Source organism: Lepus europaeus, chromosome 10, assembly GCF_033115175.1.
Source record: "Lepus europaeus isolate LE1 chromosome 10, mLepTim1.pri, whole genome shotgun sequence".
NCBI lineage: Eukaryota > Metazoa > Chordata > Mammalia > Lagomorpha > Leporidae > Lepus > Lepus europaeus.
In genome coordinates, this window is record NC_084836.1 from 69,023,121 (window position 1) to 69,050,611 (window position 27,491).

General features: G+C 44.4%; 1 protein-coding gene across 2 annotated transcripts in view; it reads left to right on the top strand.

Annotated features, from left to right (window-relative positions):
• TFCP2 (transcription factor CP2) overlaps positions 1–21,954 on the top strand; it is a 66,353-nt gene extending 44,399 nt beyond the window's left edge. Inside the window, exons 5-15 of one of the 2 annotated variants that reach the window (XM_062203655.1) lie at positions 1,992–2,098; positions 5,186–5,338; positions 6,700–6,810; positions 7,006–7,094; positions 10,321–10,369; positions 10,747–10,840; positions 11,712–11,802; positions 13,440–13,546; positions 14,236–14,378; positions 16,549–16,600; positions 20,437–21,954. In XM_062203655.1, coding sequence (XP_062059639.1) covers positions 1,992–2,098; positions 5,186–5,338; positions 6,700–6,810; positions 7,006–7,094; positions 10,321–10,369; positions 10,747–10,840; positions 11,712–11,802; positions 13,440–13,546; positions 14,236–14,378; positions 16,549–16,600; positions 20,437–20,474 — 1,034 coding nt within the window. In that variant the 3' untranslated portion in view covers positions 20,475–21,954. The remainder of the gene's footprint in view (positions 1–1,991; positions 2,099–5,185; positions 5,339–6,699; positions 6,811–7,005; positions 7,095–10,320; positions 10,370–10,746; positions 10,841–11,711; positions 11,803–13,439; positions 13,547–14,235; positions 14,379–16,548; positions 16,601–20,436) is intronic. The other variant, XM_062203656.1, reaches the window with a different exon arrangement.
• The last annotated feature ends 5,537 nt before the right edge of the window (positions 21,955–27,491 follow it).

Here is a 27,491-nt window from a genome sequence, read left to right on the forward strand (position 1 = left end):
TTATTCTAGGCCGGCGCCGTGGCTCACTAGGCTAATTCTCCGCCTGCGGCGCTGGCACCACAGGTTCTAGTCCCGGTCGGAGCGCCGGATTCTGTCCCAGTTGCTCCTCTTCCAGTCCAGCTCTCTGCTGTGGCCCAAGTCCTTGGGCCGTGCACCCACATGGGAGACCAGGAGGAAGCACCTGGCTCCTGGTTTCGGATTGGCATAGTGCACCAGCTGTAGCGGCCACTTGGGGAGTGAACCAACGGAAAAAGGAAGACCTTTCTCTCTGTCTCTCCCTTTCTCACTGTCTAACTCTGCCTGTCAAAAATAATAATAAAAGGAAAAAAAAGAAAATTTCATTCTAGGGGCTGGTGTTGTAGTATAGCCAGTTATGGCTTACACCACTGGCTTCCTGTATTGTAGCACTGGTTGAAGTCCTGGCTGTTCTGCTTCCAATCTAGCTTCCTTCTAATGCACATGGGAAGGCATCAGAAGATTGCCCAAGTATTTGAGCCCCTGCCACCACGTGGGAGACCTGGATGGAGATCCTGGTTCCTGGTTTCAACCTGGTTCAGACCCAGTAGTTGCAGCCATTTGGAGAAGTGAACCAGTAGAAGATCTCTCTAAATGTCTCTCTTTTTCTCTATGTTGTTCTGCCTTTCAAATAAATAAATCTTTAAAAACTATAAAAAATTAAACATTGTATTTTTAAAGAGATTGATTAAAAATTTTAGAAAATTAATTTTCATTTTATTTGAAAGACAGAGGGAAAGAGCAAGATTTTTGATCTGCTGGTTCATTCTTCAAATGTCTGCAAAAGCTGGGGCTGGGCCAAGGCAAAGCCAGGAGCCAGGAACTTCATCTGGGTCTCCTGTGTGGGTGGCAGGGACTCAGTTATTTGAGCCATCACTTGCTTTCTCCCAAGGTGCACATTAGTAGGAAGCTGCTATCGGAAGTGCAAGTGGGACTTGAATCCTGGGCAGGCCAATAGCAGGCATCCTAAGCATTGTTTTAACCATTGTGCCTAATATTTACTCTATATTTATTTATTTGAGTAAACTTGTGTTTGTTGGTTTCCTCCCCAGACATATTCAGTGGCTTCGGGTCAGGCTGGGATAGGCCGAGGCTGCAAGCTGGGAACTCAGTCCACATCTGAGTGGGTGGCAGGAGCTCAATGACTTGTGCTGTTACCTGCTGCCTCTCAGGGTGTGCATTAACAGGAAGCTAGAATTGTGAGTGGAACTGGGACTTAAACCCAGTCCCTCTGATGTGGGACACAAGTATCTTAACCACTAGGTCAAATTCTATTCCTAATTCGCTTTAGTTTAAAACTTTAGGGGTGATGCTTGGCACATCAGTTAGAACCTTGCTTGGGACATCCACTTAGGAGACCCGGGTTGAATTCCTGGCTCCCAGGCATTTGGGGAGTTAACCAGTGGATGGGAGATTCTCTCTTTCTCTCTCTGTGCCTCTCAAAAACAAACAGAAAACCAAAGCTTGTTAAAGTGGAAAAAAAAAATCAGAAGAAAGTACTTAATTACTTTTTTTAATGATTTATTTATTTATTTGAAAGGCAGAGTTAGAGAGAGAGATGTCTTCCAACCACTGGTTCGTTTTTTGAGTGGTCACAACCTCAGCCAATCGGAAGCCAGGAGCTTCTTCCAGGCCTCCCATGTGGATGCAGGGGCCCTGGGACTTGGGCCGTCTCCTGCTGCTTTCCCAGGTGCATTAGCAGGAGCTGGATTGGAAGTGGAGCATCTGGGACTCAGCCCTGCGCACATATGGGATGCCGGCACTGCAGGCCACAGCTTAACCTGCTGTGCCCTGCAGTGCCGGCCCCTTTAAGTCCATTTAACTCTAGTGAAACCTTTCTCAGTGGCACTGAAGAAATTTAGGATGTGATACGGAAAAGCTGTGGTAACTAGGGACAAGTAATATAAGAATCACTGCTTTCTTACTTAAAACCAGGTAGTTCTCAGTTGTTCAATGATTGCCATTTTGTTTCTTAGATATCCCAATGTCTGTGGGTATAATCGATCCTAGGGCTAATCCAAACCAGCTAAACACAGTAGAGTTCCTGTGGGACCCTGCGAAGAGGACATCCGTGTTTATTCAGGTAAGGCCTGAGTGTGCCTCCTTTCTACTAAGCATCTATTACAGCCAGTGTTTTATGAGCATAAAACATGTTCGGTTTGAAATCTTTACAGGATGCTGGCTGTCAGCATGTGCAGAGAGAGCCAAGGAGTTTCTGAATTGCTCTTCTACTTTTCTCAGTTTGTTACTAGTATCTCCCCAGAATGCTGACTAATGATGCCGTAATATTTCATGCTTTGGTTGTACCATAACTCACCTAACAGTTACTTAGCATTTAGATTGTCTTGGTTTTTCATTAATATCCATAAAGTTATCTTGAGCAACTCTATAGTGAAAACTTGACTTGTGTATCTGATTATATTCTTTGAGTGGATTCCTTAAAATCCTTATTTGTAATATTAGTGGCTTATATAATAGTGGCTTATATTCCTGTACAGCAGGAATAGTCTGAATCTTAAAGAAGTTAAGTAATTTATTCAGGCTAAAAAGTGGTCATTTAGACAAGATTCCATCAGCCTTAATTAAGTTTCATCAGTTTTTTTTTTTTGGACAAGCAGAGTTAGACAGTGAGAGAGAGACAGACAGAGAGAAAGGTCTTCCGTTTTCCATTGGTTCACCCCCCAAAAGGCCACCATGGCCAGCATGCCAGGAAGCACCGAAGCCAGGAGCCAGGTGCTTCTCCTGGTCTCCCATGAGGGTGCAGGGCCCAAGCACTTGGGCCATCCTCCACTGCCTTCCCGGGCCACAGCAGAGAGCTGGACTGCAAGAGGAGCAACCGGGACAGAATCCGGCGCCCCGACCGGGACTAGAACCCGGGGTGCCAGTGCTGCAGGCGGAGAATTAGCCTAGTGAGCCGCGGTGCTGGCCAAGTTTCATCAGTGTTACCATCAGCCTCTTTTATAAGGTCATAGCAAGAAAAGAAAAGGGTCTGTTATGGCTGGAGATAATTTACAGTAGATTTCTCCCTTTTGATCTCATTAATACTTTTTTTTTTAAAGGAAGAGGACCTCAAAGTGTTTGTTTAAACAGTGATTGCTCTTTGCCTTATTTAGAAATGTAAAAGCTGCAGCATACTCAAAAGCTTGTAATTTTTTTTCTTTTAAAGACCTCAGAATGTCTACACTCAAAATATTGTTTAATTTCTTTTTCTTTATTCTCTGACATTTTAAAAAAGATTTATTTTTAATTTACTTATAAGTCAGAATTAGTATAAGGGACAGAGAGAGAGAGAGAGAAAGAAAGGAAGAGATCTTCACCTACTGGTTCTCTTCCCAAATGGCTGTGATGGCCAGGGCTGGGCCAGGCCAAAGCCAGGAGCCAAGAGCTTCCAGATCTCCCATGTGGGTGCAGGGGTCCCACCACTTGGGCCCTTCTCCGCTGCTTTCCGAGGTGCATCAGCAGGGAGCTGGATCAGAAGTGGAGCAGCTGGGGTTGACTTGGCGCCCACATGGGATGCGGGTGCTGCACTGCCCCTGTTTTCTGACATTTTATATCAAGTGATGCCACAATTCTCCTGGCCTCATAATACTATTTACAAAGACTGTCTCCTAGATTAAACTTCCATTAGCCTCTTCTAGGCTCTTTTCAGCCTTATTAGCCTTGGTGTCCCTTCTTGTCTGGCCTACGTCACCCATGGTAGCAAAACTTAGGGAGAGTCCCCAGCCCTCATTATGTGGTTACCCTGGGTATCTCATCACCTTATCTCCACCCTGGGTATCTGATCTCCCCAGTCTCCCTTCATCAGGAACCCTGTTAGCTCTGTTGAACCAGAATCCACTATCCGTGATGTTCCTCTTAGTAATATTTCATCCACTGAACTTGGTCCTGCTCTTTAGCTAGAAGAGTCTATTTGTCCACATCTAAAGAATGGAACTCAGTTCTAAACTGAGATCTCTTTCCCACTGATGCGATAGTTCTGAATAAAGCCTATTTCTATTACTTAAAAAAAAAAGCAAAAGATTTGCTAGTGTTAGATTTTATGCAATAGCTGGACAAACCTTTTTCTCTCCTGTTGCTATGAGGTTTCAGATTTAATATTTTTTTTAAAGATTTTTAAATTTATTTTTCAAGTCAGAGTTATAGAGAGGTAGAGAGAGAAAATGAGAGAGATCTTTCATCCACTGGTTCACTCTGCAGATGGCTGCAATAGCCAGTGCTAGTCCAGGCTGAAGCCAGGTGCCAGGAGCTTCATCCAGGTCTCCCATGTGGGTGCAGGGGTCCAAACACTTGGGCCATCTTCTGCTTCCCCAGGCACATTAGCAGGGAGCTGGATCGGAAGTGGAGTGCCTGGAACACAAACCAGAGCCCTGTATAGGATTCCAGTGTTGCAGGTGGTGGCTTTACCTGCTATGTCTCAACGCAGGCCTCAATTTCAGTTTTATTATATTCCCAGCATAGTACCTCCTGTTTTTGAAATGTACCTTTTAAGCCGGTGCCGTGGCTCAACAGGCTAATCCTCTGCCTAGCGGCACCAGCACACCGGGTTCTAGTCCTGGTCGGGGCGCCGGATTCTGTCCCGGTTGCCCCTCTTCCAGGCCAGCTCTCTGCTATGGCCCGGGAGTGCAGTGGAGGATGGCCCAAGTGCTTGGGCCCTGCACCCCATGGGAGACCAGGAGAAGTACCTGGCTCCTGCCTTCGGATCAGCGCGGTGCGCCGGCCGCAGCACGCCGGCCGCGGCGGCCATTGGAGGGTGAACCAATGGCAAAGGAATACCTTTCTCTCTGTCTGTCTCTCTCTCACTGTCCACTCTGCCTGTCAAAAAAAACCAAAAAACAAACAAACAAACAAACAAAAAAACCGACCTTTAAGTCATGGAAACATTTATTAACAGAAATAATTTTTTTTTCACATTAATTCTCTGAAGCAGTTAATGAACTTGGTTTCTTTGTAGTAGCTTCAGTTAGCATTAGATCTATACATTTACTTTGTTTGCATTTGTAAGTTATTTAAATTTTTCTCATTTCCTCCATTAGACTGCAAGTTCTTGAGGACCATAGAATGGGAGAAAGCTTTTTGTAGATGTTCACAATGTGTATTAGAAATTTTGCTGTTAACCTTGCCGACTGGTTTGGCTAGCTGGCGGTACTGAAGCTGTGGTTTGCTTTTTCAGGTGCACTGTATCAGCACAGAGTTCACTATGAGGAAGCATGGTGGAGAAAAGGGCGTGCCGTTCCGAGTACAAATCGATACCTTCAAGGAGAATGAGAATGGGGAGTACACCGAGCACTTGCACTCAGCCAGCTGCCAGATCAAAGTCTTCAAGGTTTCCCTGGGCCCTCTGGTGGCCTTTGGGTCCTTTGTCCTTACCTTTCTGTCTTAGCACTTATCAAGTTTGCAAGTAACATCTATGGACACTCAGTTGGATCCAAAGTCATTGAAATAATTAGTAAGATACCTACCTGGTGAAATTTATAAAGAGGTGGGCATGGGATAATGGGATTGTGGTAAAGGGTGCTAGATCTTGAAAACTCTTAAAGCCCGATGAAGTTATGAGGTCTTACAAAGTATGAAAATTCTGGAAACTTGACTATTTTGGTTACATGCAGACTTGATTGTCTCTTCTTATTTTGATCCTTATTCTTTTCATGTAGATAGTCTGTCCTCATTGCAAGAGATTCAGTAATAAAGAAGTATTCAAAGCATGACACTGAAAATCCCCTTTCCCATTCTTAACCTGACTGCCCAGCCTTCTTCAGAGGCAGGCATGGTCATAATTTGGGTGTATCTTCTAAGTCCTCTTCCATGGATCAGTGTGCATGTGTACATATATATACACCTGTTTTCCTTTCTTTGCAGCACAAATGGGATTGTATTGTATGACTTGTTTTGAAACGACTTTTTTCAGTGAAAATGGACGTTAAAGATCTTCCCATATTGGTTAGCTACAGATATGACATGTTGTTTTTCAATTAAACATTTAAATTTCCATTAAACATTTAAATTTCCTGTTTTCAGCCTTAAATGGTTGATCTTATTTTTATATCACTGTCCGTTTGTCTTTGTTTCATATGTAAATACAGTCAGCCTTACAGATCCCTAGGTTTTGCAATCACAGAATCACCCCAATACAGATTGAAAAGATGTGTTGTTTTCACTTCCTGAAAGTTGCAAAAAGCAGCATTTGAATTTGCTATGCAAGGAGCACTGTGCACCTCCATGGAGTGACCTGTGGGCACATTCTGCTGTAGCCTCCGTGTTTCTCAATTCCTCAGTCTCTCCCTCACTAGCACTTGTCTTGTTGTTTGCCTGATATCTGGTTTGTGTACTGTGTAGACCTATGATGGTTGTGTCTGTACCAATATGTGCAGCCTTTCTTATCCTTGTCCATTTTCTGTAACCAGTGTAACAACCACTTATATAACATTCACATTTGATTGTGAATTATAAATTACTTAGAGATGATTTATAGTATGTGAGAGGATGTGCTATGTTACATGTAAATATTACATCACTTTATATAAGGAACCTAGACATTTGCAGATTTTGGGGCAGGGGTGCAGGTGTGAACTGGAATTAATCCTCCACGGATACAAAGGAATGAATGGATTTAAGTTTTTAGAAGTAATATCTTCGAGTGTAAGGGTGAGAGTACTTAAGTTTAAAACAAAATCTTTCTCGTTTCAGCCCAAAGGTGCAGACAGAAAGCAAAAAACAGATAGGGAAAAAATGGAGAAACGAACACCCCATGAAAAAGAGAAATACCAGCCTTCCTATGAGACGACCATTCTCACAGAGGTTGGTGGATTTCTTCTGTGGCAATTTCACACTTAAAAGAAAACTGTGTCACTTCAAGCCTGGTCAGAATGACTTCTGCTTGCAGGGCCTCTGAGTTACGGCTCCCTATTCCAGGTGTGCTGTTGTAGTGGCCGTGTTGTAGAACCCGAGGGACAGTTGTGCTTTGCCATTGCCCAGCTTCTCTTTCGTTTGCAGTGTTCTCCATGGCCCGAGATCACATACGTCAATAATTCCCCGTCACCCGGCTTCAACAGCTCCCACAGCAGTTTCTCTCTTGGGGAAGGGTAAGTCTGGGAAATTAATTAACCCGTGTTTGTCTTAAATATGTGCTTTTTCATTATCTTTCCATAAACAAAGTCTTTCCAAATCAGTAAATACTTGTATTTGGTCAGTCTTTAATGGATATATATGTTAATTGAAGTTTGATGCATTTTTTAGTCTCCTTTATTTTATTTTTAAAATATTTATTTATTTATTTGAAAAGTAGAGTTACAGAGAGAGAGAGAGAGCTCTTCCATCCTCTGGTTTACTCCCTAGATGGCTGCAAAGGCCAGGGTTGGGCCAGACCCAAGCCAGGAGCCTGTTAAAAACATTCCTGGAACAAGTGTTTGGCCTGGCTTTTTTTTTTTTTTTTTTTTTTTTAAGATTTTACTTATTTACTTGAGAGGTAAAGTTACAGACAGAGAGAGGGAGAGACAGAGAGAGCGGTCTTCCGTCTGCTGGTTCACTCCCCAAATGGCTGCAATGGCTGGAGCTAGACTGATCCAATGCCAGGAGCCAGGAGCTTCTTCCAGCTCTCCCATGTGGGTGCAGGGGCCCAAGGATTTGGGCCATCTTCTACTGCTTTCCCAGGCCCTAGCAGAGAGCTGGATTGGAAGAAGAGCATCCGGGACTAGAATCTGCACCCATATGGGATGCTGGTGTCGCAGGTGGAGGCTTAACCTACTGCACCACAGCATAGACCCCTGTTCTGGCATTTAACGCCTACATGGGGCTGGAATTATAGCATAGCTGGTTAAGCTGCTGTTTGTAGCAGCAGTATCCCAGTGCCTTGGCGTGAACTCCAGCTACTGTACTCCCAGCCCAGCTTCCTGCTAATGTGCCTGGGAAGGCAGCTGATGATGGCCCAAGTAGTCAGGATCTTGCCACCCATGTGAGAGACCAAAATGGAGCTCCTGGCTCCTGGCTTTGGCCTGGCTCAGACCTGGCTGTTGCTACCATTTGGAGAGTGAACCAGTGAATGGAAAATACCCCTCTCTCCTGTCTCTTTTTTTCCTCTCTTTCTCACTCTTCCTTTCAAATAAATAAATAAATCTTAAAGAATGCCCACATTGAAGCTTCTGGGTGCAAGTTCCAGCACTGTTCTTAATTCCAGGTTTCTGCTAATGCAGACCCTGCGCGGTAGCCATAACCGCTCAAGTGGTTGGCTCCCTGCCAGCCTTGTGGGAGACTCGGATTGTAGTACTGGTGCCTGGCTTTGTTCGTATACCTCTGCAGGTATTTGTGGAATGAACCAGTGGATAGGAACGCTCTCTCTCTCTGTTTCTCTCAAATAAATACATTTTTAAAAAATCAAAAAGAAAAAATGCTCCTAACAATTATTATGAGTCTTTTTGATCATTGGGGAAAGAAGTTTGAAGATGATGGCTGAGATGAAGTTTTGGAATTATGTGTAGGATGCATTTAATCTTGCTGTGTTGTCTTTTACCATCAGTTATTAAATGTTGGTACAGGCACCTATTCCAGTTGCAGAAGTAACTGGGGCTGGTGTTGTGGCACAGTGGGTTGAGCTGCTACCTGCAATGCTGGCATCCCAAATGGGCACTAGTTCAGGTGCTGGCTGCTCCACTTCAAATCCAGTTCCCTGCTGGTGCACCTGGTGTGGGGGGGCAGCAGAGGATGGCCCAAGTTCTTTGGTCCCTGCCACCCCTGTTGGACACCTGGGATCCTGGCTCCATTTGGCCCAGTCCCGGCTGGTTCAGTCATTTGAGGAGTGAGCAGCAGATAGAGGACCTTTCTCTTTCTCTCCTTTTTCTCTTGCTCTCTTTCTCTCCTTTTTCTCTTGCTCTCTTTCTCACTGCCTTTCAAGTAAAAAAAAAAAAAAAAAAAAAAAAAAACCCAACTCTCTCACAGTCCTAGCATTAGCAGGTATTACCCATATAGCCATACTGAAACTTGGATAGATACCCAATATGTGGCGTTTTGTTTAGTTTGTTTTTGCATTTACTTAGGCTATATGTGTGCCCTGCTTTTTAAAGAATTTAATTAAGATGACTTAAATATTCAAAACATAACAATTACGAGTAAAAATGTATGTTAATTCTAAGAGGAGTATGTATAACTAAGGCCCTGAGATAAGTTAATTACTATTTGAATACCAAATTTGAATTTTGCAGCTAAAGCTAAAAAAATAAAATGAGCTGCTTTTTTGAAAGAAAAACTCTTACCATCTACATAGATGATGCGGTCTACTTATAGGCAATTTTAAATACTATATAGGTTTTTAAGTTTTCTCCTCTCTTTCCCAACTACTTGCTTATTAGGCTCAGTTTTCCTCCCATAAAAGAAATAATCATATGGAAGAGGGACAGCCCATAGACAATTGAAAGTATAGAAAAAAACCCAAGGAGTGGAAATAGCACTTGCATCACAATGAAGACAGCACTGATTTTGAAGCTGCTTTAAAAATAGCTGTATTTCACGATAAACATCTGTGTTCATATTGCTTTTTATACATTTTCTTCCAGTATTTTTCCTGTATATGTGTATCTGCTTATGTATTTAATATAGTACTAATATGTTGATACAGTTTTGTCCTGATACTTTTCATTCTAATAAATTTGTTGTTAAATATTCTTTATACCATAATTCATTTCATCAGTTCTCAACTAATTGAAATTTTGATTTTTTTGTTTAGTTTCCTCAAAAATAAAAACTATTGCTAATGACATAGATTTTTCTCCTTTCTCATGAATTGTTTAGGTTAAATTAACTGAAAATTGAAATGTAGGCCGGCGCCGCGGCTCAATAGACTAATCCTCTGCCTTGCGGCACTGGCACACTGGGTTCTAGTCCTGGTCGAGGTGCCGGATTCTGTCCCGGTTGCCCCTCTTCCAGGCCAGCTCTCTGCTGTGGCCAGGGAGTGCAGTGGAGGATGGCCCAAGTGCTTGGGCCCCGCACCCCATGGGACACCAGGAGAAGCACCTGGCTCCTGCCTTCGGATCAGCGCGGTGCGCCAGCTGCAGCGCGCCGGCCATTGGAGGATGAACCAACGGCAAAGGAAGACCTTTCTCTCTGTCTCTCTCTCTCACTGTCCACTCTGCCTGTCCAAAAAAAAAAAAAAAAAAAAAAAAAAAATTGAAATGTAGGGTCAAAGACTAAGAATGTTTAACGAGAGAACACAGATTCTTTTAAATCTCTAGCTGAAGACTGACTGCGAAGATGACGCATGAGATACTGGTCTCTAGTGTATGTCATAGACTCATCCTCTCCTTTTGAATGTTTCTTTAGAAATGGTTCACCAAACCACCAGCCAGAGCCACCCCCTCCAGTAACAGATGTAAGTCTTTGGGAATACTTTAATAACCATGCAATTTAGTAGAAATGCCCAGCTTTTCGGGAGTATTATTCACTGAGGCCTTAAACATTTACTAAATGTTAACCATGAACCAGGTACTTTGTTAGGGACTGAAAATAAGAACCCAGTCTTACGGGATCCTCACATTTGAAGAGCCCAGCAGTCTAGTGGGGAAGATAAGGACGAAACTTCAAGGGTATCTTCCATAGAGAAAGGGAAGGTTAATATTATGCAAACAACTTCCAAACCAACCAGGCCAGTCTGAGTGTGGAAGTGTGGGAGGGTTTTATGCTGTGTTTTACCTAGTGCGACGAAAGATTAACCTAGTTAGTTACCCAAGAGTGCTTTTTCCCTTTCAGAACCTCTTGCCAACAACCACACCTCAGGAAGCTCAGCAGTGGTTGCATCGAAACCGGTTCTCTACGTTCTCAAGGCTTTTCACAAACTTCTCAGGTTAGGTTGGCTGCTGCTCTTGTTTCTCCCAGTGTAGGAGAGTTGTGCATCATAGGGCCTCCTGGTTTACATGTGAGACTTTGGGGTGTGTGTGTATGATCAGCACATTTCTCTGATGAAATCAATTTCATAGAATCTTTTAGATTCTCACTAGCTGTAACTGTACTGTGAAATGCTTTAAAACAAGCCTCTTAGTTTAACCTCACTGTAATTTAAAAATGCTTATTCCATCTAACACTTTTGAAAGTGTTTATGCCATATAATAGTTTATCCAAGGGCACTTACAGGTAGTCTGAAATTTTTCCTTTCCTCTTACTATATTGTATTTTACCTATAAAATCCATTTTTATTGAGCACCTTCTGCATACCAGGTATTGTAGGAATATAAAAATGAATAAAGCATATACACTTCCTGATCAAAGAGTTCATTCATCATCTAGTATCCTCCCCCCACCAAACACACAAAGAAGAAAGCAAAGTCACACCCTGAGAGACAGGCACACGGGTCATGATGTGGTGGACGGGTGTGCACGAGTGAGGCATTCACTGGTGCTGGGGAGCATGTACGCCACAGGCGCTGAGAAGAAGAGTCTGTTGATCAGGTAGTGGGGCGTATTTCAGGCAGAAAGAGTATGTTGCTCATGATCATCAGTGTGGTGAAAGCACAAGGTCAAGCAGAAAAGTTAATTAAGTGGGAATTGAGACAGAAGGGGAAGCAGGGGCCGGGTCACGAAGGGCCTTATGTACCGTGTGAAAGAGCGTGAGTTGTCACGTACTGGTGATGAGGTGTCCTTGGCATAGAGCCCATTTTAGTAGTCTTTAGCAAAGACAGTCTTTGCCTTTGTCACTCATTTTCTTATATTTATTCTAGGGGCAGATTTATTGAAACTAACCAGAGATGATGTGATTCAAATTTGTGGCCCTGCAGATGGAATCAGGCTTTTTAATGCATTAAAAGGCCGGTATGTAATTAGTGCTAAAATATCAACAAGGTTGAATTTCACATAGGTTTGGATTCAGGGATTCCTCATAGTGCTCTCTATAACTGTATACATCTTGTCAGAACATTTTCTTTAATGCCTACCATGTACTAAACAAGATGAAAAAATCCTTTCTTAAATGTGATCCAAAGAATTTCCTATGATGTCCCATTTTTCATTTCCATGATGTGTTTTCATCCATTAAGTCTTCATTGTCCTTATCATGAGCCAGTACTATTGTATTGTAGGTCCTGGGGATATAGGAAAACAGACAAGGTACTCATTGTTAGTGGGCAGAGGTAGAGATCTGAACAGTAAGTATGTTAGTTAGTGATATTTGTTTTGAAGGAAAACAGAACAAACAAAAATAAGACACAGGCACTGAATCCATTTCATCTGGAGAAGGGATCTTTCTTAAGTCTGGGTTAGGAATTACTTTTGTCTGCTTGCCAATTTGTAGTTCTTGCTGGGATTTACAGTTTTGAACAGGTCATGTGATATTGATGGACAAACCATACAAGTCAGTGGTAGTAACCAAATCAATGACTAATCAAATAGATGGTGACATGTGTGTCACAAGGGATGTCAAATCAGATCGGCTGCAATCTTGGAAAATTTTGAAAAAACTGAAATGCAAGAGTTGGTGCTTTGGGGAAGTAAAGAACAGATCTTTCATTTTTAAGTGTATTATCTAAAGAGCTTATAAATAGGAGGAATAAGATGAGCAGATCAAGAGGTAATTTAATGTCTTTTTCTAAGAAGTAAGAGGAACAGAAAGAGAGCTTAGGACATTTAGGAGAGATATGAGAGAATTAAGATGCTCTAGTTTACCATGCTGGCATTTGTAAGTCAATGATGTATCCAAAACCTGACCCATAAAACAGTGCGTATATGACCCCTCCAAGGGTCATGTGTTAATCATTTTTTGTTATGACAAAGTACCAGAGCACCTTATTTATACTAGAAAAGGCTTGCTTGGCTCACAGTTCTGGACATTCACAGTCTAAGAATAGGCAGGCCCTACTCGTTCTGCCTCTGGTGATGGTTGTCTTGAGGGCGGGAGTCCCAGGGTTGCACAGGGCACAACATGGCGAGATATGAGAGCAGCATGCTTGTCCATCTGTGTCTGTGTCATAAAATCAGCAGAATCGAATGACGGGGGCTCAACCCCAAAGGCCCAGGCCAATCCAGTCACTCGCAAAGGCCCTCTCTAAACACTGTGATTGGATTAAGTTTCTCTTGGTGCAATCCAAACCATAGCCAATCACATATTCAAGTGACTGCACAGGCCAGGTAGCAACTGCAAATTGTGTAAGGTGAAGATGTAATTGTTTTCATGTGTGTGAGTGATGGCCTCAGATGGCTAGGTCTCAGTTTTCAAGGGAAGCCAAGAGTTTGAAGGTTTATGTAATGCCTCCTGTCCAACTAATTCAACTTAAGAAACAGGAACCCGTCCACCTTGAGAGAGCTAATACAACATAGCAAACGAAGGGCATTCGCCCAATGAGCTGCCAGTTTTCAACTCTTGCTCTCTCCTATTAATGTAGAAATGCAAATTCTCCCTTAAAATGTGCTTTTAGAAAATATAAGACTAACCACCCCCCTTTCCTCCCCCTTAGGATGGTGCGTCCAAGGTTAACCATTTATGTTTGTCAGGAATCATTGCACTTGAGGGAGCAGCAGCAGCAGAAGCATGAGGATGGAGACTCAAATGGTACTTTCTTCGGTAGGTCGTTCTGGAGGGACCAGGACAGACGTGAGGAAAGGTGATGGGGTGACTTATGGGCACGCGTGAGGGAACATTACAAACAGCAGATTCAGCATTTGCTGGAAGCAGTGGCAATCGTTAACCATTGAGCCTCTCGAAGATGCCAGGTGTTGGGTGGGCATTTGGCCCAGTGGTTAAGATGCCAAGTCCCGTATCCGAGCACCTGGCTTCAGTACCTGCCTTCAGCTCCTGACTGCAGCTCCCTGCTAATGCAGACCTGGGGGCCGCAGTGCTGGCCTAGGTGGTTGGCTTCCTGCCACGTGTGTGGGAGCCTGGGTTACGTGCTCAGCTCCAGCCCTGGGAGTGAGCCGGTGGCTGGGAACGCTCTCTCTCCCTTTTCACTGTGTCTGTCTGCTTCTCAAACAAGTCCTGAAGAACAAAAGCTGCTGTTCTCAACGCTTTTCACATGTTTTAATTTTTACAACTAATGTCTGCTCTTAACAGTGGATTTTATTGTTATCTTAACATGTCGATGGAGAAAATGAGACCTGGAAATATTAAACAACTTGCTCTAGGCCCCACAGCTAGCAGCGCTCGAGTAGTATGATATCCGAGTCCCTCAGAAATGTGGGTATCCCCAGTGATCAAATCGCCTGTAAGAGCAGAGAACTCTCCATACTGATTGCTGCTGCTTCTCCCTTCTGCAGTGTACCATGCTGTCTACCTGGAAGAACTGACAGCTGTTGAATTGACGGAGAAGATTGCTCAACTTTTCAGCATTTCCCCGCGCCAGATCAGCCAGATTTACAAGCAGGGGCCCACAGGGATCCACGTGCTCATCAGTGACGAGGTAGGGTTTTCAGGATGGTTTTGTTCATCTGTCGGGTTATGCAGCAGGAGCAGGAGCAGGAGCAGTCCTGCTGGGGCATTCTGTTTCCTAGACCAGAGAGCTTTAACCTTTGCTTGCTTAGCTCCTAAAATGATTTATAAAAAACCATGTATCTCTTTGCACATTTTTAGGTTGACTCAACATTTTTGTTATAAGTTCAAGTAATTTAAAAGATGCCGTTTCTGGGCATATATGACATGGAAAAATGAAACGGTATATCACTTTTCAAATTGTATTCCACACAACCTAAGTACAAGTGTGATTTAGTACTACCGTTAGCCATTTAAAAACCACATGACTATACTTTAACAGTTAGGATTTTTGTATGATTCTTCTGTTTCCTCAGGCTCATACTTACATTCAGTTTCTCCCTTAGAATTTTATTTTCCCATAATTTACGTTTATGCTCAAGCATCTTTTATTGATTACCCTACCAGTTTCTTTAAAACAAAAATTTCTTTCAGTCAAAAAGTTTGTTTCTATAAAAGTTAAACTTTTTATTTCTTTTGAATAGTTATTACCAATTTTGCAATTGATTAACAAATATATTACATATTCTGTTAAGTAGTTATTAAACATTAAGAAGGAATTTATTAGAAGGGCATCTGTTAATGAGGTAGATGGAACTATTGCAGGCCCACCGCCATCCTTGCGCACAATTAATTAATCTGTAGATGACTATTGCCTGTTGAGCACTAGGATGGCCTGCCGTGCGGTATCAGTCCATCCTCTTTCTCTCCCATAGATAGAAGTGCATTGGAATGTGGTTCAGATAAATTGACAGGCAGGAATGGGTGGAGTTTTGGTTAACTTTTGAATTATGTACCAAAAACTACCTGGTGATGTAATCAGAAATTACTTTGAGTCACCTGTCATTTGGCAGTTTATGATCAGGTCACTCTTCCCTTCTAGCGAAAGGCAGGAATTGAGAATCACCTGACTCAAGTGAGGGTTTGTTACCCAGTCATTAGTGCTCATTTTTGTAGTTCCACCTTGGCACACTGAGGACAGGGCCCCCGAGTAGGATTCTGGGAGAGTGAAGCTCATTTATTTGTTTCTGTGAAACAAGAGAGTGGAGAAGGAAAATGAAGAGGTTTCTCACAAATGGAAGTGGAACACCTGGGAGTTGGTTCTCCTGTGTAGGCCTCTCAGTGTCTCTGCACCACTTGGAAGATCTTACCGGTTAACCCAAGGAAATGCACACTCCATTTTTAAGATCACTGTTCTAGAAGGCTCTGTTTTTAAAATCGAAGAATCAAAAATGGAAGGAGAAAAAAGAGAAAAGAACCTGTATGAAAGATCTCTGCGAGTGAGATCCCAGTGGAAAGAACGGGTCATCAAAGAAGGAGGTACCTTTCTCTGAAGGGAGGAGAGAACTTCCACTTTGACTATGACATTGTCTAAATATGATCAGAGTCGGTGAACTCAAAAGGCCTCCATAGCCTTGGCAACTCATGACAAGAGCCTAGGGTGATTACTGACGCCATAAACAGGAGTGTCAATTTGTTAAGTCAACAACAGGAGTCACTATGCACTTACTCCTCATGTAGGATCTCAGTCCTAAATGTGCTGTACATTGTGATTTAATGCTATAACTAGTACTCAAACAGTATTTTACACTTTATGTTTCTGTGTGGGTGCAAACTGTTGAAATCTCTACTTAATATATGCTAAATTGATCTTCTGTATATAAAGAGAATTGAAAATGAATCTTGATGTGAATGGTAGGGGAGAGGGAGCGGGAGAGGGGAGGGTTGCAGGTGGGAGGGAAGTTATGGGGAGGGAGAAAGCCATTGTAATCCATAAACTTTACTTTGGAAATTTATATTCATTAAATAAAAGTTTAAAAAAATGGAAGGAGGAAAAAAGAAAACAAGCTTGTTAAGCAGGCTTTTGAAAACTGGTTGGAGAAAGCACATGAGTCCATGGATCTGCAGGAAATACATTTTGCAGCCTGCGAAGCGTCCTTGTGAACCCTTGTGGATCTGGGCTAGTCCTTGGGAGCACAGAAATAGAGGGGTCCTTTCCCACTGAAATCTAAAGTTACCAAATGCCACAGGATCCAAAGATATTCCACTAACCAAAGTTTTTAATAAACAGCAAATTTTCTTGCCTTTTCTTTTTTTTCCAGATGATACAGAACTTTCAGGAAGAAGCCTGTTTTATTCTGGACACAATGAAAGGTAATTAAATAGTAAAACAAACATTGTACTCTTAAGAATTTTAAAAACATTTTTTCAGAGGTGGGCATTTGGTTAAGACACTGCTTGGGAGGGCTGTGTCCCGACGTTGGACCTTCTTGCTGATGCAGACCGTGGGAGGAAGCGGTGATAGGTCAAGTACCACCTAGGAGCAAAACCCAGATTGAGTTCTTGGCTTTGGCCTGGCCCAGCCCTGGCTATGTATAGGCATTTGGGAAGTGAACTAGTAGATGAGAGATTCCTCCCCACCCCTGTCCCCCAGTCTCTTTGCCTTTCAAAGATGCCTCAAGTATTTGGGTCCCTGCTGCCCACGTGGGAAACCCAGATGTAGTGCTCCTGTCTTTAGCCTAGCCCAGTCTTGGCTGTTGATGGCATTTTGAGAGTGAGCCAGTACATAGAAGATAGCTCTCTCTCTCTTTTTTTTTTTTTTTGACAGGTAGAGTTAGACAGTGAGAGAGAGAGACAGAGAGAAAGGTCTTCTTTTTTCCGTTGGTTCACCCCCCAAGTGGCTACTACAGCCAGCACGCTGCGCCGATCTGAAGCCAGGAGCCAGATGCTTCCTCTGGTCTCCCATGCGGATGCAGGGCCCAAGCACGTGGGCCATCCTCCACTGCCTTCCCGGGCCACAGCAGAGAGCTGGACTGGACGAGGAGTGACCGGGACTCGAACCCGGTGCCCATATGGGATGCCAGCGCCGCAGGCGGAGGATTAACCAAGTGAGCCACGGCGCCAGCCCAGAAAGTGACATTATTAAAGATTGTTCCCTTCTGTGAGTTGGCCTCTTATAGACAAAGTGTACCTGATGACCTCTACCATTCTCTCCATCTTCCATTGACAAATGAGGACATTGAGGCATTTAAAAAATGTTTGTTTATGGGGCTGGTGATGTGGCATAGTGGGTAAAGCTGCTGCCTGTGATGCTGGCATCCCATATAGGCACTGGTTAGCTCCCTGCTAATGGCCTGGGAAAAGCAGCGGAAGATAGCCTAAGTGTTTGGACCCTACCACCCACATGAGAGATCCTGGATGAAGCTCCTGGCTCCTGGCTTTGGCCTAGCCCAGCCCTGGCCATTGGAGCCATCTGGGGAGTGAACCAGTGGATGGAAGACCTCTCTCTGTCTTTCCCTTTCTCTCTCTGTAACTCAGACTTTCAAATAAATAAGTAAATCTTTAAAAAAATTTTATATTTTCATCTACTTGAAAATCAGTGACAGAGAGAGAAGGACAGAGACAGAGATAGATCTTGGTCCACTGGCTCGCTTCCCACATGTCTGTGGTAGCTAGTAGGCTGCTCAGGCCAAATCCAGGAGCCTGTGACTCCAGCCAGGTCCCCATAGGGGTGACAGAAGTGCAAGCATCTGAGCTGTCATCTACTGCCTCCCAGGATCCCTTAGCAGGAAGCTGGATTGGAAGCGAGGTACTGGGACTGGAACTGGCACTCTGGTGTAGGATATAGGCATCCCAAGCAGCAGCTTAACCCTGTGGCCATGATGCCTACCCTGAGGCATGTTTTTTCTTTTATAATGCATATTTGTTACAAATGTTCTTTGACTTACAGTAAAGTTACATCCTGTTACATCCATCCTAAGTTGAAAATGCTTGTTTTTTTTTTTTTTAAGATTTATTTATTTGAAAGCAGAGTTACACACAGAGAGAGGCAGAAGCAGAGAGAGAGAGAGAGAGAGAGAGAGAGAGCGAGTGGTCTTCATCCACTGGTTCACTCCCCAGATGGCTGCTAGTGGCTGGAGCTGAGCGGATCCGGAGTCAGGAATCAGGAGTCAGGAGCTTTTTCCAGGTCTCCCACACAGGTGCAGGGGCCCAAGGATTTGGGTCATCTTCTACTGCTTGCCCAGGTCATAGCAGAGAGCTGGATCAGAAGTGGAGCATCTTGGCCGGCACCGTGGCTTAACAGGCTAATCCTCCGCCTTGTGGCGCCGGCACACCGGGTTCTAGTCCTGGTTGGGGCGCCGGATTCTATCCCGGTGGCCCTCTTCCAGGCCAGCTCTCTGCTATGGCCCGGGAAGGCAGTGGAGGATGGCTCAAGCGCTTGGGCCCTGCACCCGCATGGAGACCAGGAGAAGCACCTGGCTCCTGGCTTCGGATCGGCACGATGCGCTGGCCGCAGTGGCCATTGGGGGGTGAACCAACGGCAAAAAGGAAGACCTTTCTCTCTGTCTCTCTCACTATCCATTCTGCCTGTCAAAAAAAAAAAAAAAAAAAAAAAAGAAGTGGAGCATCTGGGACTCAAACTGGTGTTCATATAGGATGCTGGCACTGCAGGTGGCAGCTTTACCTGATATACCATAGTACCAGCCCTAAAATGCTTTTAATATACCAAACTTCCAGAGTACTACTGCTTAGCAACATGGTACACTGTAGGGTATCAGTTGTTTACTTACCCTCGTGACCGCGTGGCTGAGAGCTGCGCTCACTGTGCTGCTCACCCTCACCAGAGGTACTGCACTACCTGGCGCTAGCCTAGGGCAGGGTCAGCACTCAAAGTAGTTTCTACTGCACACATACTGCTGTTGCACCACTATATGTCCAGATCTCTCAAGTGAGGGGTGGGCTTTTGGCCTAGCAGTTAAGACACCGATTAGGATGCCCACAGCCCGTTTCCCCATATTCAAATGCTTAGATTTGAGCTCTGGTGCCAGCTCCTCACTCCACCTTCCTGCTAACGAACACCTGGGAGGCAGCACCAAAGTGTCAGGTAGTTGGCTTCCTGGGAGACTTGGACTGAGTTCCGACTCCTAACTTCAGCCACCCCCCACTGTTGCTCCACCAATGGATGATGGGAGCTAGCTCGCTCTCTGCCTCTCAAATAAACAGATAAATCATTTGTAAGAAGTTTGTAGTGGAACCACTGGAAACTGGGGACCAACTGCACTAGTATTCCTTTCTAAGTCTAAGTGTGCTGCGGAGAGGGGCGTTGGGGCAGTGGTTAAGTTTGGATCCTGGCTATTCCCCCTCTCAGCTCCTTCCTGCTGTTGGGCACCCTGGGAAGCAGCAGGTGATGGCTCAGGTGTCTGTGGCCCTGCCACCCACGTGGGCGACTTGGATGGAATTCTGGGCTTCTGGCTTTGGGGTGGACCTAGTCCTAGCCGTTGCAGGCATTTGGGGAATGAACTAGCAGATGGAAGATCTCTCTCCATCTACCTCTGACTTGCTATGTGTTTGAAATAAAATGAAAATTAAATAAAAATATTAAAAGGAAAAATATTTTAATTTTAATTTTTAAAAATTTATTTGTTTATTTGAAAGGCAGAGTTAAAAAGAAAGAGGAGAATATATATTTATTTATTTAGAGAAAAGTAAGATTTAAGTCAGAGACCTCTGGGTAGAGTGGCTGTGAGGGGGGTGTCAAGAATAAACCTTTAAAACAAACAAACAAAATACAGAGAGAGGAGAGACACACAGAGAGAGAGAGATCTTCCATCCACTGATTCAATCCCCAAATGGCCACGATGGCCAGAGTTGGGCCAAGCCAAAGCCAGGAGCGTCATCCAGATCTCTTACATGGTGGCAGGGCCCACACACTTGGGCCATCTTCTGCTGCTTTCCCTGGCGTATTAGCTGGATCAGAAGTAGAACAGCCAGGACTTGAACGGGTACCCATATGGGATGCCAGCACTCTAGGCGGCAGCTTACCCTGCTGCACCACAGTGCTGGCCCTGAAAGAGATTTTTACAAAGGTATGCTGCCTTTTTTCCTGAGGGTGGTTTCTTTCTCAGAAGAACCCTACCATATTTGTTTTCTCCCACTGTGTTTTAGAGGTGACTAATGATCATTTTCTCTCTCTCTTTTTTTTTATACAGCAGAAACCAATGATAGTTATCATATCATACTGAAATAGGGGCATTGTGTGCTCAGTGGCTGCTGCTTCCAACACCTCCTGCAAACTGACTCCTTCGAGACAGGAATGGACAGCGATCTGCAGCACCTCACCCGTCTGACTGTGTATGGAGGAGTCTGGGCCGTGGAGGCGGAATCCCAGCCGTCTGTGTTGGCTCAGGCTTTCGTGGTACACACAGATCACTGCCCAGCATGCAGTTCTGCAGCTGTTTCCTAGTCACAGTTTCTGGATCCTGTGGTTGAATGTCAGTAGAAACTCCACATCGTTTAGGGTGTTTGTAGGGCATGATGATGAGGAGTACTGTGTGCTGTTGAATGGAAAGATGTTACATATTGTGATATGGAGCCATGTGATTTTTACCTAATATAAAAATGAACACCTATATTCCTAAGACTAGGTCCTCAGTCTCCTTTGCATTGAACATGTGAGCATCTCTGCTTTTTGCCACAGTTGGTCTTTGAGAACTTCGCCAATGAGGAGAAATATGGAGATAATTTTTCTTTTGGTTCCCCAGTAGTGTTACAACTAATAATAATTTTAGTTAACACTCACTGAGCCAGGAAGTGAGAGAAATTCTTAATGGATTATCTTGGTCAATCCTCTTAATAACCGTGTATGTACGTAACTGCAGGTGAGGCCGGGGAGACACATAGTGGCCTTGTAGCATGCGACAGGACAGGCAGCTAGCATGTAGTGATGCTGAAATCCAAGCCCGAGCAACGTGGCACTCATTCTTCACCATCCAGCACCGACAACGCCCCCATCACAGCCGTGCTCGCCTGGGTTTCCTCCTGTGGCTCTCCTGATGAATAGGACAAAGCACTGCATGTGAACCAAGGGTTAGCCACTGGGAGAGGCAGACCACACCTATGTGATGATGCACACGTCGAGTCTTGCAACATATTGAACACACAGATGCATTTTTAAGTGTCATCAGTTATCGCAATCACAGAATTTTAGGTGTTGAAAATTTGAGATTATCTATAACCAAAACTCACTATGCTTGAATGACATTCTCAAAATGATTTATTAATGAGTTAGGCTAATCCCTGCTTTCATGTTCTCTTCTTTGCATCTTTTGTTGGTTTAGAATGTTCTTTTATTCATGTAGTGTTCTTTTATTTAAGCTTTATAAGAAATTTATTGCCATCCCATTGACATTTTCACCATCTGTTTTTTTTTTCTTCCTTAAGAACGATTGTGTGGTGTCTGTGTGTGTGCGTGTGTGTGCGCGCGCGCATGTGTATAACTGTATAGCCATTGATCTTCTGTTTTCACATGAAAGGTTTATCCAGAAGTCTCTTCACAGAATATGTGGAAGTGAACAAAGATAAGTTCAAAGATTCTGTATTAGATTTGGATTTGTGTGTGTGTATCTGTGTGTGTGTGTAAGGCATTTGATAACATTTAAATGTTTTTTATACAGAAATTTTTGTTCATTAAAATTAACCTGAAACATGGCTAATTTCTCTTGGTTTGAAACAACTTAAAACCTGAAACCAGAAAATTCAGTGAGTGAGCTGTTTAAACTTGACCTGCACAACTCGATGTACTGTGCCGAAATGCTTCTTTAGCGAACTCTCCCCAGTCGCCCCGTTTTGAGGCGGTGTCTCCAGTCGTGTTCTGCTCCTGGGACTGGCTCTCAGCCTCAGTGAAGTGAGCTCTGCTCTCCTCAGCAGCCCGCTGTGATTTCCGTTTATTTCCCCATTTCTCTCTGGAGGTGAGAGTGGGAGGGTGGATGAGGTGGATGAGGTGACTTTTGGAAGAAATGTTTAATTAATTAATTAATCAAAAGTTACAGGGCGAGACAGAGAGTTTTCCATCTGCTGGTTTATTCCCCAGATGGCTGCAAGGGCCAGCACTGTGCCAGGTGGAAGCCAGGAGCCAGGAGCTCCATCCGGGTTGCCCATGTGGGTAGCAAGGGCCCAGACACTTGGGCCATCTTTGGCTGCTTTTTCCAGGCACATGAGCAGGGAGCTGGATCGGAAATGGAGCAGCTGGAACACAACCCGTGCCGTGTGGGATGCTGGCATTGCAGGCATCGATTTTATCAGCTACACCACAATGCCGGACACGACTAGGTGGTGTTTAAGGTTCCTTCAGAATCTGTGACTCTGTGACATTTGCTTATTGCATTTGTACGTGTGTGTGTGTGTGTGTGTATATATATATATATATATATATATATATATATATATGTTGATTTTTACTTGAAGTCAGGGTTGTTTTAGAATAGTCTTCAGACCTTAAATTTACCAAAAAATCTTTAGGCTTTCTTTAGCTCTCCCCAAAATTCATTGTGCCAGTGCTATATAATCGGTAAGAATTGCTTTAGTGATACAGCATTTTAATTATTCAGCTTGCTTTAAAAAAACTGCATATGTTCAGTGTTGGTCCCTTCAGCTATAATGCAGATTTCTAACTAGCTTTTCCTTTATGAAAGTAATGTCTAAAATGATAAATACAAACAGTAAACAAGGGTATAACCCCTCTCTTCACCCCGAGTCCCACTCCAGGAGTAATCCTGGAAAACCTGCCCCCATCACGGGCAGACACCCACACATAGTCTATTAGGCTCACGTGTATTTAACAAATCTTGAATATTTTTGCATTTTAGAATTTATAGTTCTGCATTACTTTTAAAAAGTGGCCACTCCTTATGGATATCATGCAAGTACATGCATTTTCATGAGTGTTTTTGCACCTATCTCTAAGATATATATTCCTAGAAGTAAAATGTTCTGCTGGTGCCGTGGCTCACTTGGTTAATCCTCCGCTTGCGGCGCCGGCATCCCATAGGGGCACCGGGTTCTAGTCCCGGTTGCTCCTCTTCCAGTCCAGCTCTCTGCTGTGGCCCGGGAAGGCAGTGGAGGATAGCCCAAGTGCTTGGGAGCCTGCAACTGTGTGGGAGACCAGGAAGAAGCACCTGGCTCCTGGCTTCGGATCGGCATAGCTCCGGCCGTGGCGACCATTTAGGGGGAGAACCAATGGAAGGGAGAGCTTTCTCTCTGTCTCTCTCCCTCACTGTCTAACTCTATTTGTCAAATTAAAAAAAAAAATTTTTTTTTAAATGAAGTAAAATGAAAAAAGAACCTCACTTTTTTCATGGTGTGACGGCTGAAATGAAAATAGATGGTTTAATATTTCCGTTACAGTGAGAGGTTATATGAATAAGAATGGTTACATGTGAAGCTCTTCTGAGAGGTAGAGTAGCGTCCTGTTTAGCTTTTTTTTTTTTAAAGATCTTTTTATTTTTAAATTAAATTTTATTTTTTTATTTGACAGGTAGAGTTATAGACAGTGGGAGAGAGACAGAGAGAAAGGTCTTCCTTCCGTTGGTTCACCCCCCAAATGGCTGCTACAGCCGGCGCCTGCGCCGATCCGAAGCCAGGAGACAGGAGCCAGGAGCTTCCTCCTGGTCTCCCGTGCGTGTGCAGGGCCCAAGTCTTGGGCCATCCTCCACTGCCTTCCCAGGCCACAGCAGAGAGCTGGACTGGAAGAGGAGCAGCCGGAACTGGAGCCTGGCACCCATATGGGATGCTGGCGCCACAGGCAGAGGATCAACCAAGTGCGCCACGGCGCCAGCCCCCCTATTTAGCTTTAACCGTTGTCTGTATTATTCCCTTGAAGTATAGTAGGTTACATGCAGACAGATCTGCTCCGTAAATCTTACGGGAGTCATTGGGAACGAAAAGGGAGGACTCTTACTCATTGAGTATTACTTGCTATATGAAATGTGGCTCTGAAGCAGTAAGAGTGTTTGTCCAATATTTTGGCCTAATAAGAGTGTTTGCCCACATGAGTTTTTTGATAAGTCATGGGGCCGGCATTTTGGCATAGTGGGTAAAACCACTGCCTGCTATGCTGGCATCCCACATGGGCATCAGTTCTATTCCTGGCTGTTCCACTTCTGATCCAGCTCCCTGCTATTGGCCTGGGAAAGCAGTAGAAGATGGCCCAAGTACTTGGGCCCTTGCACCCACGTGGGAGACCCAGAAGAAGCTCTTGGCGCCTGGTTTCAGCCAGGCCGTCCCCTGGTCATTGCAGCCATCCGGGGAGTAAACCAGTGGATGGACGGATGACCTTTCTCTCTCTGTCTCTCTGTGTAACTCTAACTTTCAAGTAAATAAATAAATCTTAAAAAAAAAAAAAAAAGTGTTTAAGGGGAGGAAATGGAGATGTCTTCCTGGCTGGAAAATGATTACAACAGAAGACAAAGACCCGAGGAAGCAGTGTGCATGTCAGAGGCAGATACTATGTTATCTGACGTCAGGCGCTGGGTTTGATGTGAGGACAGAGAGTGCTCACCGCTGAGCAGGAGGGTACGTGGGGAAGCTTGGCAAGTGAGGAAGCCTTGGGCCCGTGGAACAGGCATTTTCAATCTAGGCGTACTAGCGGAGTGTCAGAGCCCTGTGTGTCTGCGTGTATCCTGAGAAAGTCCTCTGTACAGGCTTGCTACAGAGATTTAGGCCAGCTCGCAAGTAACTGTGGAGGGCTGCGCGCAGCTTCAGCCTTCAGTCTGGAACGTCCAGATTTGGACTGCGAGACTTGAAGTCAGGACCCAGCTTCTCCCTCTTCATTGTGGCTTTCTTTCCCCTGGCCAGACCTAAGGATCTGTGATCTGTGAATCATTTTCTAACTTCACTCAGCCATTCATTTGCTTCCTGGGCTACCTGGGGATGGATCCACTACAGGAATTGGATCTCTTGTGGCCCCTGCTGGTTGTTAGGAGAAGTGCGGTTTTAGCAGGGAGGGCACAGATGTCCCACCATTCGCATCATGTACATGCTGCTTCACAGACCATAATTCTTCATCCTTCCTCATTCTTCTCCCATAAATTCATTTCTTAGTTGTGAGTTAAGGCTTTTTCTGCTGGAATACTTCCATTTGTGATTAAGCTTTTGTTCTAGGATACCAGCTTAAAAGAGTAACTTCCTACTGCTGCAAAACGGAATGAGCCAGGAAAGATGCCCCGTCTAACACTAGAGTGATGCTGTAGCTTCTGTCTTTTTGTTTCTTTGGTTTTTGCATACATATTTTTCCTTGCTTCTCCTAATGACCTTAGGTTTGACCTTTGTCCTTGACTTTTCATGTACTTCCACTTCCTTCCTGTCTTCCTTCTTCACTTCCAGATGTTTTTTTAAGATTTATTTATTTATTTATTTGAAAGTCAGAGTTACAGAGAAGCAGAGGCAGAGGGAGAGGGAGAGGGAGGGGTCCTCCATCCTCTGGTTCACTCCCCAATTGGCCACATAGCCGGAGCTGCGTCAATCTGAAGCCAGGAGCTTCTTCTGGGTCTCCCACATGGGTGCAGGGTCCCAAGGACCTGGGCCATTTTCTGCTGCTTTCCCAGGCCACAGCAGAGAGCTGGATCAGAAGTGGAGCAGCCGAGAGTTAAACTGGCGCCCGTAAGGGATGCCGGCACTGAAGGCAGCAGCTTTACCTGCTATGCCACAGCGCTGGCCCCAACTTTTAGAAGACTTTAATTTTGAAAAGTTGAGAGGCAGGCATTTAGCATTTGCCACTTGGGATACTCAAGTCCCATCCTGGAGTGCCTGGGTTTGAGTCCCCGCTCCACTGCCATCCAGCCTCCTGCTGACACGCACCCTGGGAGGCAGCCAGTGATGGTCAGGTACTTGAATCTCTGCCGCCCACATGAGGGATCTGAATGGTGTTCCAGGCTCTTGCAATTGGCCTGGCCCATTCCCTCGCTGTTGCAGGCTTTTGGGGGAATGAATCCGTAAATGGAAGATCTCCCTCTGTCTGTTTCTGTATCTCTTTTTCTGCCTTTCAAATAAAATGAAAATAAATAGAAACTTAAAAAATGAACATTAAATGCAATTGGGAGCAGTAGAGAAAGAGAGGAACAGGGAGAGTGAGCATTCCCATCTGCCAGTTCACTCCCCAAATGCCTGTGAGGGCCAGGACTGGGTTGGACCCACACTGGGAACTCAGATGGGAGGCAGGAGCCCAGGCATGTGAGCTCTTAGTGCTGCCTCCCAGGATGCACTGTGACAGGAGAAGCTAGAGCTGAGCACGGAACCCAGGCCCTGTGATAGGGGACTTGGGCATCTTGGCCCCTAGGCAGTCTGTGCTTTCCGATTGCCGTGACACTGTGTTTTCCCCCGATTTTACACACCCTGATCGCTTTCTGTTAGTGTGAAATTGGTCACAAGGAGCTGTCTGTTTCCTTCTCGATCTGGAGTATAATTAAATGCAAATTAGTGAGATACCACTTCAGGGCTGAATCTGCAGGCTTCTTTTCAGAATACAGTGTGTCTAAGATTTTGATCTTAACTCTCTAAGAAGTCCAGAACACAATATTCTCTCCTCCTATTTATTTTTTTCTTCTCTGGAGAGTGTATCCTTGTTTATCTTGTGGCGGTCCTGTGCGGTTGATACAGTGTATACTTTGGTGTCAGATGAGCCTGTGTTCAAATCTCATCTTGCTCTTTCTGGGATCTGACCTTGGTCTTGATAATCCCTTCAAGCTTCAGCTTTATCATCTTAAAGATGAAATAATACTTCAGAGGAATTTTGCAAAGTTGTAAAGGAATATGGAGTCTAAAACACAATCTTATTTGGTACTGAATACACACTCAGTCGACCAGTAAAGTTAGGGATGCCAGTGACGACAAGGCCATGTCCACATGCAGACAGAGCTGCACGGCCAGCATAGGAACGCTGCCCACAGCGTGCCTCTGTCTTCCTCTGTGGCTGCTGTTTAAACTGCTTATTCCTGGCCTTGTATCTCTTCTTCTTGCCCACTGACATCTTTGCCCCTAAAACAAACCACCTGCTTGCAACTTGTGCATTCTGAGCTCTCCTGCAAACATACGTTGCAGTGTGTCTGAAACAAAGTAGTAACATTTACAACTGGGCATGCAGTGTTACCGTTAATATAATAACGTGTTTCCCTTACTTTCTTGTAGTTTCTTTTAAGATTTTATTTATTTGAGAGGCAGAGGTACAGATAGTGAGAGGGAGAGACAAAGAGAAAGGTCTTCTGGCCACAAT